The 10,342-nt window shown below is 32.0% G+C and overlaps 1 protein-coding gene across 1 annotated transcript; it reads right to left on the reverse strand.

Moving 5' to 3' along the window:
* Positions 1-7,163: 7,163 nt before the first annotated feature.
* Positions 7,164-8,394, reverse strand: LOC143587461 (delta(12)-fatty-acid desaturase FAD2-like). The gene has a single exon (XM_077068746.1). It carries the CDS (start codon positions 8,342-8,344, stop codon positions 7,214-7,216), a length of 1,131 nt encoding a protein of 376 aa, XP_076924861.1. The 5' UTR covers positions 8,345-8,394; the 3' UTR covers positions 7,164-7,213.
* Between the last annotated feature and the right edge of the window lie 1,948 nt (positions 8,395-10,342).

Here is a 10,342-nt window from a genome sequence, read left to right on the forward strand (position 1 = left end):
TTTTTTATGGCCTAGGTCCGAAATCAATTTTACAACGTCAATTAAGTCTTGGACTCCTTTAACCTGAAAGGGGTGAATATTTCACAACTTTCCAATTCTTTGCCACATCATAGTTGCAACATAGCAAGATGTAAAGATATGGTCCATCGAATCCTCTGTCGCAAAACAATTACTACATATACCTGGACCCAAAAAGATTTTTCTTTTTATTAGATTATCGCTTGTTGGTAGGCGGTTCTGAAAGGCCCGCCAAACAATCGCGTTCACCTTCATCGAAACCCAATTATTCCAACTTAAGATACTCTTCGGGCAAGGCAGATCTATTCTATAAGTAACTTCTTCATCGAAGCAACTGAAAAAGACCCCGAAACATCACCACCCCACAACGAGTTGTCTTCCACACCCTTAAAACTGAAATAATAAAGCAAATCTAACAATGCCATTCGTTTGGTTGCTGCTTCCCCAAACAGGGGCTGAGTTTTCCAATTCCACTTTATCGAATAATTCCCATCATTAACTTTAGCACGATCGGCCACCGCACAAGACTTCACCCCTTTAAACGAGAACAAAGTAGGGAATCGGTTTTTCAAAATATCCTCGGTTAACCAAACATCCAACCAAAACCGAATATTAAACTCATTACCTTTTTACTCTTGAAAGTTACCATCTAAATATCTAATTAACCTTTTTAAGTTAAAAACAGTTTGTTTTCATAAATCCTAACTTTTTATTCTTTTAATATAAAATAAATATTACGAAGTTGGCATCTAATGTTTGTTAACCAAGATTCACAAAAGGTTACTATTGTACATACATGGATTTTTTTAATGATGTTTTGATTAACTAGTTAAAAAAGAATATGAGTATATGACATGATATCCTCTTTGTCAGAATTAAGAGGCGTTTAGTCCTAAAGCTTAAACTTTCACCCGTTTATTTTTCTTAAAATACAACATAAAAAATCTAGTATAAAAAAATTGAAGACGGATGATCCAAAACAAAAATCCAACGCAAATATTTTAATTTCAACACAAAAAACTATTATAAAATACAGTATTTAAATCAAAGATTAAAAATGCTTTATTTTATGGTGTAATTTTTCAAGAAAATAATGTCATATGAAAAAAGTTAAAAACATTTAAAAAAGTGAGGAAACTTGAAAAAAATAAAAAATGTAATCCCTAAAATACTTTATCTTTCCAATTTTTTCATGCTCTTTGATATTAACTATTGATTATAAAAACTAAATGTCAAGATGTGTTCCTAGCCAACTAGGCAAAACACATTTTTTTATTTGAAATTATATTTTCATATTATTTGATCTCAACCACTTATTTTTTCATACTCTTTGATATCAGCCAAACTAAAACCCAATTTAACCGATAAAACCATACGAAATAACGACCCCAACTAATAATCAAAGGTTTGTTATCCAATCGAAAAGTATAGTTCAATTATGTTTTATTTATACCTTATTTCAAAATCAAATTGCATCAAGCTAGAAATCAAATCACACCGAACTTGTTTTGAATAATGGTTAAATTTCATCAAACCAAAATCACTCTAAATAAACGTGTTAATTAATATTTGTCTTGTTACAATAACTGTTTATTGCTGATAGGACGAAATAAAAGAACAGAAAAATGAGCATTGATGATCAAAAGAATGACAACTATATGAAATGATCAATTACCAATAACAATTTTATTATTTTTTTTTACTTTTAATGTATTTTAAGTAAACATTGCTCGATATATCACTTCATCCATGCTTTAAGAGTAGTCAAGACAGATCTAATTAATGATTGTGTACCAAGGATAGAGTAGTAACGAAATAAAACAAGCACAGAGTTGTTCTTATTCGTTTCCATTCACTTAAGTTAGCTGAAAGATTCCAAACTAGACACGGATATTCTTTTGTTTGTATCAATTCATTAAGAAAATAGGTTTGTTCGTGTTCATTCGTTTAACAGATACATGAATATCAACAAGCGAATGTAACATAAAAAGTTATATTAATGTCAGTGTCCAATCAGACTACTTTGGCTTAAAAAGTGTCATATTCTTTAGTCTATGATGGTTTCTTGTTAAGGTTCTTCATGCTGAAAAGTGCATGAGACCGGTTGGTCAAGATGGTTCTTGATTCTTTGCGCATCGGCATTGTTGGTGCCTACTTGGATCGGCGGAAGGAGAAGTGGTCAACGAATTCAAATTGCTCGTTTGATTGGCACTACCTTATTTAAATACTAGATTGAGGCCCGTGTATTACACGGATAATTGATGAAAATTGTAACTTTAACCATTAAGTGAATTACAGTCAATAAAATGATCATATATTTGTTAATACAATTACAATTTATATGAAAATTATAGAAATTACAAAACTATGATAACACAAATATGTTATAAATAAGTAGTTCCTCTGTCTCATTAGAAGTGTCATGGTTTGAAAAAAAAAAGTTTAAGGTGGATTGAATGATTACTTTTCTTGCTTACCAAATGACAATAATGTCCTTGGAAATTGGGTCCATCAATATTGGTTATTAATGTTAATTGTGTGTGTTTAATGGTAAATTTGGAAATTGACTAATAGATTTTGGAGTTAAGTGCCATTTTAATACATGTGGTTTGATCAACTACGCAACTTTAGTGTTTTTTTTGAATTTTTCGCAACTGGCTACTCCATTTTTCAAAAACTGGCCATTTTAATACTTTTTTGTAACCTCGTTTAATTTTTCCGTTAAGTCAAGGGCATATTGGTAACTTTAGTTATTTTATTCATTTTCTTTTTTCTTTTAAGCCCTAATAATAGTGGCGGGAAAACTGAAGAGAAAAAGGGGGTGGAGTTCCGGCGGGTGGTGGTGGTCGGAAAGTTACGAAAGGTGGCGGTGGCGGCAGCCGTAGCGATGGTGGTGATAAAGTTAAGGAAGGTGGCGGCGGCGAAGTCAAGGAATGCAGTGGTGGTGCCAGTAAAGTTAATGAAGGTGGTGATGAAGTCAACGATGGTGTTGGTCGGAAAATAAATGGCAGAGGCAGTGGTAAAGTTAAGGAAGGTAGTAGTGGCAGGAAAACTGAAGAGAAAAAACCGGAGACCGGTTTAGCCGGTGACCCATCTCCGGAGCGGCTGAAAAGAAGGAACAACATGCCGAGAATGACAGCGGCGATGGTGAAGGAAAGAAAAAGAAAAAGGAAGGGCAAAATTGTAATTTGAACAACACCGTAGAAACATCATCATCAAGTGCTCCGACACTGGCGCAAACTACAACCATATCTATTAACCAAAGCCCTCCACGTCATCACGGGTATGGATATCCGGCAGCATACCATCATCACATGTCGACACCAGTGTACACGGTAAGCTACAACACGGCGCATCCTCCGGTGAACATCTCCTATTATGCGGTCGCGCCACCGCAATATGTTATGTTGATTGTTAGGGGCTGTTTGTTGAAGGGTTGGTGTTCGATTGCAGGTCCAGATGTTATGTTGATTATTATGATTTGAATATTAGGGTTAAGATGATATAAAACTGATTTTATTATTAGGGCTTAAAAGAAAAAAAAGAAAATAAATAAAATAACTAAAGTTACCATTACGCCCTTGACTTAACGAAAAAAATTAAACGGGGTTACGAAAAAGAACTAAAATGGCCAATATTTGAAACATGGAGTAGTTAGCTGCGAAAAATTCATAAAAGGTACTAAAGTCGCATAGTTGGTCAAACCACAGGTACCAAAATGACACTTAACTCTAAATTTTTAAAGTGGACATTTGTAATGGGACAAACAAAAAAAGAAAGATTGACACTTTTAATGGAACGGAGGGAGTAAAACCTTCCTTGTACACTACATTTGTAATTGTATTTGTTGATATCCATTGTTTATCAAAAATCAAAATATTTAGTCTATGTCTGCTTATAACTATTTATAAGGTAACATATATGTCTGTGTGATAAATAAGGTTATTCAAGTACATACCGCGACCCTAGATAAATTATAATATATATCCATGAAACTAACAAAAAAAATATTCATACACATAAAATAGCATACATTTTGATCAATTAATATACACTAACCTTAAAGCCATGTTCAAATAACAGTAATTTTTTTTAAAAAAAAAATTGTGTATAGCTTTATTATTTTGAATATAAACTGTAATAGACACTTTAATTATGTACTACCCAACAGGTAACACTAACATAACCTCAAATCATTGTATTTGTCTAAAATTAAATTACTAAGTAATATAATATTGAAATGATTTGAATGAATAACTGATGAAAATGACATTCTAGGTTTTCATATCCTAAATGACTTTTAGAAAGCGAAAATAGTGGAAAGGGATTGAAACAGATTTTCTTGTTTAAAAATTTGAATGTTTTTAATTGAGTAATTTGTCTTATAAGGCATATTAAAATTAATATATTTGAATGTATAAAAAAGTATAATCAAGTTATAAAATATATGTTTCTGGATCATTTTTGTATTGAGTTATGAAAGAAAATATTGAAAACTAAATATTGATCTTCTTGTTGCTAATCTTTTATACTGCAGAAAAAAGTCATATAAATAAGTGATAGATAGTTCATATAGTAAATCGTTATTCATATGAATTATAATTATAATATTCAACTTCAGTGATTTAATGCTAAACACCGAGATATATATAAAATGTATTCTTCATGTTTGCAACATTTATAAAAAATGGTTAGAGAAAATTAAGAAAATACATATTTTCCTGAGTTCAAATACACATGAAAAAATTTTAAATCCAAATTTGAACAAATCTTATACAAAAAAATTATGCATTGCTGTTCAAATCCCAGTTTAAAAACAAGTTATAGTTTTATAATTACCTATGATTTTAAAATTTTAATCTAACAGGTCTGCAACTTCAATTTTGATATTTTCTTATTTTATTATCTTTCAACATTAATGTTAATGAATGAATCGAATAGGATTTACATTCAAGAAAAATAAACTTCAATTCATATATTGAAATGACTCAAAATATAAGGATCAATATTGAAATGTTGAAAAAAAAGAGAAAGAGAGCTATGAGAGTGACAAGTGGCGAAAATGGGTAGTTATTTATTAGAGTAGATAGATATTTTTTTATTTGCATGTATAATATTTTTTAATTTATAAAAATATATACGATACAAAAGTTTTAATATATGAAATATAGGAAAAGAAATTTCTTAAAACTATTTTATTTTATATTAAATAAATGTAAAAAAAGTATATGATGATGTGAATGATGAGATGGAGGTTTGGTGTTATGAGAAATTATAGGTTTTCTAGAATGGTAAATATAATGTAACATGTTGACATGAAAGTTTAACATTGTAGATGCTCTAAGTTTTAGGCTGAACAAGATGTATACTAAAACTTAAAGAGATATGTGTTACCTTATCTTTGGATGTGTATTTTTAAAATATTGAATTTTAACGCCTATTTTGGAGTTTTAAACGGTGGTGAAGTTGCTACTTTTAAGTTTTTCTATAAAAGTTGAAACCAAACAAAGAATTGTTTAACAGGGAAAAGGATAACCTTTCAAAAAAAAAAAAAAAATAGGGAAAAAGGATACCGTGATTTGAACCGGAAAATAACAAAGAAAAATTCCCAAAATAGTTCAATAGATGAGAGTTTCTCAAAATAATCTAAAAATTTTATAAATTTCAAATTTAGTCCATCAAAAATCATCTCCGTCGATACATTTTGAATCGTGCTGACAAATTTCATCTTCCAATAAAATTCTGCCACGTGTAAAACACTTCACCTAACCCGTGGGTTTTGTTCTCAAATCTATCTTGGCAGATTGTTTCATATTGAATATCATCTCCACGAATTTAGACTGGGCCGTGAGTTTTCAAAAAACCTCTAAGTCCGCGTTTTTTTGAAATTCATCTTATCTGATGAATTTTAAGTGAATTTAGACTTCCAATATGGTTTTCGAAAATAAATGCAACTAGACCTATTATTTCTCATATTTTTCTCTTCAATTATCAATCATCTTCATTACTTGCATTTCTCATAAGTTAACAAAAATCTTGGTTGGTTGCTCTCAACTAGAAGAATGAAATTTAAGAGAGGTGATCGGATTAAAGTGGTTGATATGGGTCTTGGTTTCCCGGGTTTGTTTTATGATGGAAACAACCGTCGCACCTCCACTACCTTGTCTTCAACCTCCTTCGGCCACCATCGTCAACCACCATGGAAGCACTTGCAAGTTCAGATCTGGCAACCACTTTCAACCACCATGGAAGCACTTGCATGTTCAGATCTAGCAACCACCTTCAACCACACTAGTTTTCATCTTTTTTATTTATATGTTCAAAATTATGTATAGTTGAACTTTTGTATAATGTTTAGCGAGACAAAATTATCGGTTTTTTCAAACTAAAATCATCTAAGGAGTCTAACTGACTGAAAAATTATCAGTTTTTTCATACTTTTTTGAAAATCATCTGAGGAGATAAAATTCACATGAAATGCATATGGGGAGATGAATTTCAATAAAACTCAAATATCATTTTTTTTCAAAACTCACAGGCCAGACACATTTAAGTGGAAAACCATTGTTTTTGACGAGATGAATTTGGATTAAAAAAATAACGGTCCTTACAAATTTCAACTAAAAAATGTGGTCACCTTTACACGCGTCAATACCTCACTGGTTATCGAAATCTGTCGGCACGATTTCAGATATATCGACAGAGATGATTTTTAATGGACTAAAATTGAAATTTACAAAACTTTTAGACTATTTTAAAAATCTCTCTCGTTCATTAGATTATTTTAGGAATTTTTCAAAATAACAACCTAGTTACCTTATCTTTGGATGTGACTAGTTTTAAAATATTGAATTTTAATGTCTATTTTTGGCGTTTTAAACGCTGGTGAAAATGTATTTTTAAGATTTTCCTTAAAACCAAACAAAGAATAATTTTACAGTGAAAAAAATAACGTGACAAGAACCGGAAAATAACAATCTACCACGAAAACAACTGTCAACCCACGTAAATGTATAGCAAAATAAAGGATAGACATAACTTTATTAATAGTGACTACATGACCAAACTTCATGATACAATTTTCATGACACAATTGAACACTAAGGCCTAGTTTTACGACCATAAACACGTACATGCTTTGAGTCTCGACTCATAATATAATTCGTATATCCTTATTGAAAGATATATGGATAGTTCAGTACTTGTTACTGTACCAGTAAACACCTTTGTTCTTCTCATCAGTTTCATCCGGCTCAATAAACAAACACTGCTTCGATTCTCTCCATAACGCGATAAAAAACGGAGTGCTGTCTTTTTGATAAAACTCACCAAGAATCGGCCTGATAGCTTTGGTGGCTTCCATGGCATGATAATGAGGAATGTATGAGAACAAATGGTGGAGCACATGTGTATCGGTAATATTATGAAACACCTTGTTTAAGACTCCATAATCCCTATCAACGGTTGCGAATGCACCTTTCATCCAGTTCCACTCAGAGTCATCAAAATGAGGCAAAGAGGGATGAGTATGATGAAGGTAAGTAATAGTCACGAGAAACGCGTTCATGACCATCAACGGACCGATATAGACACTAAAAACCCACGTGAACCCATACATCATCACGGCTTTGTATAACATAAAGGAAAATCCGATAAGTCCAATATCAGACAGGACGATGAGTATGCGCTCAGCGTCGTTGAAAATAGGACTTTTCGGATAATAATGGCTAGCAAATGTGCCATAAGGTCGTCCTGCAGCATTTATGGACAGGTAAATATACCAACCAAGGGTTAGTTTTACCATAAGGGTTAGCGTCCGACCAATAGGGTTGTCTAGGTAAAAAGCGGATGCATTAAGTGTGTTTCTCGTCTTTGGGACATAAACCTCGTCACGATCAAGTGAACCGGTGTTAGCATGGTGCCGACGGTGGCTTATTTTCCACGAAAAGTAAGGGGTCATAAGACATGAGTGTAACACAAACCCTATAGTATCCTCTAGCCATGTATGGTCACTAAAAGCATGGTGACCACACTCATGAGCAATAAGCCAAATGCCCATGAACACGCAACCTTGCATGAACCAGTAGACTGGCCATGCGAGATAGGGAATGGGATGTGGGAGGTGCGGGATGTAAGTGGTGGCGAGGTAGTAGAACACGGTGACTGCCGTAAGGTCAGCCACCAGATAGGAAAATGAGTGGATCAAAGATCTTTCGAAACAATGAGGTGGTATGGCATTTTTGATGTCTGATAACGTAAATGGAGGTTTTGAGGTTGGTGCTCTTTTGATGGCAACAACATCGGACTTTTTAGCCTCGACACCCATATATGCTTCTTAAGTTGGATCTTAAGTAAGTGTGCAATGGATGAATAGATCTCAACACTTGCATGCATATATATACACGTGACACACACAAACAACGTTAACAACCTAGTTTTTGATGAGATATACTATATACTACGCTAAAAACAAACAGTCGGTGGTTGGTTGTATATATATTCGTAAAGACTGATATTATTTTAAACCTTTCTTTTTGGATCTAAACATGAACATGCAATTTGCTGATATTATTAGCAGTTTTTGTATAACGAAGATCGAAGAACTTGAATTCTTGAATGTTAAAACTTAAAACAAGTGCTGATTACCAAAATTTGTTAAAAGGAGATAAGAGAGCTTGAAGTCTTAAACAAGGGTTAACTTGGGCAAGCACCAGACAACTTCTTTTCATGATATATTACTAGCTTAGGAACCCGTGTATTACATGGGTTGTTGGACAATGAAAACATTATAATTGATAAATCCTTAAATACATTGTATGATTAAAATTACGTATTACATATAATATTGTAAAATGAAAAGTTCATAAATCTCTAAATTACAAATAAGTTGCAAGTTATATATACAAATAAATTGCTACAGTTTTACCAAACAGTAACAAACCATACGTTATATAGCAACAAAGCATATACAAATCATATACAATTTTTTTTATTTGAACTAATTGCTAGTTTCCCTAACCATTGATGATGCCATCAGATGTCCAATTATTGTTTCTACTATTACCTGCAATTCACAACAAAAAAATAACCAAACTAACCATGATTTAATACCCAACACTTGTTTCATTCATTCAGTTCGATTTGTACATTCATAATCAGTCAATAGATCGAAAGAGAGAGAAAAAAAAGGAAAGAAAGATTGGCTAAATCCATTTCATCTCGATTCTAAAATAATAAGGCTTTTGTATTCATATGTGACACCCATATTGCTAATCAAAATACTGGACAAGGAGTGTTCCAGTTCCAACAGGTCCATACGAAATTAGCCACTTTGTCCTTCTACCCAACCCGCTTATGTTTTTGATCTTGCAAATAAGGTTTTTTGCTCAAAATAACCTAGAATAATCTGATCAATTGGTTTCTACCCAACTCGCTAATGTTTCTTATTATGGTAACATCTAAATTTGTCATTGACAAAGGGGATCAATTGCACGCAACTTGGAACAAAATATAAACCAAGAGTCAATATACTTCATGTTTGTGAGAAAAGTAAATAAATCATTTGTGCAATCATAATCAATACAATGAAATGACTTTATAATATAAATCAAACTCCCTTAGTTGTAATCCACAATAAGGTTATATAAGGAATGGATGGGATAATGGTAGGGCTAGATAAGGAATATTTTAAATCTTAATTAAATTTTAGTTTTAAATTAATAAATTTAATTAGAAATTATAGGTTAAACATGAGATTGCCACTTGGCAAACTATTAGACCAACTAAGGAGTTTGTGGTTCAACCAACATTTTTGTTTATTATAATAGTAGATACGAAGTAGCATTTAATTTCTATATATAAAAGCTCAATAGTCTTAAATTGTGAAATAAACCAGATCTAATCCATTAATAATGGTTTGGTTTGGTTCGCTTTTCGATAATAAAAAATCGTTACTAACAGTTTGACTTAGTACTGTTTAAAATAAAAACTGGCAACTAAACCATGATCAACCATACTCTCGTCCAAACCATCTCTCTCTCGCTCTCGCTCTCGCTCATACACACACACCTAAAGACCACATTAGATTTTTCTACAATCCCATTAATCCATTTTAACCCATATTATTATTATTATTATTATTATTTTACTTTTAACTAATTTTTTTCACCCATTTTATTTTTTTTTTATTTTATCTTTCACCCCATTAATCCATCCTTCACCCATTTTATTTTGTTTTTAACCAATTTTTTTCAAATTAAAGTAACGTATTAAACAAATATAAGATTCTATTAAACGCATGGAAACGAATAAGACCAATTTCGTG

Source organism: Bidens hawaiensis, unplaced genomic scaffold (genome assembly GCF_021521415.1).
Source record: "Bidens hawaiensis isolate Kalapana, Puna unplaced genomic scaffold, B.hawaiensis_p1.1 tig00035523_1, whole genome shotgun sequence".
NCBI classification, from domain to species: Eukaryota; Viridiplantae; Streptophyta; class Magnoliopsida; order Asterales; family Asteraceae; genus Bidens; species Bidens hawaiensis.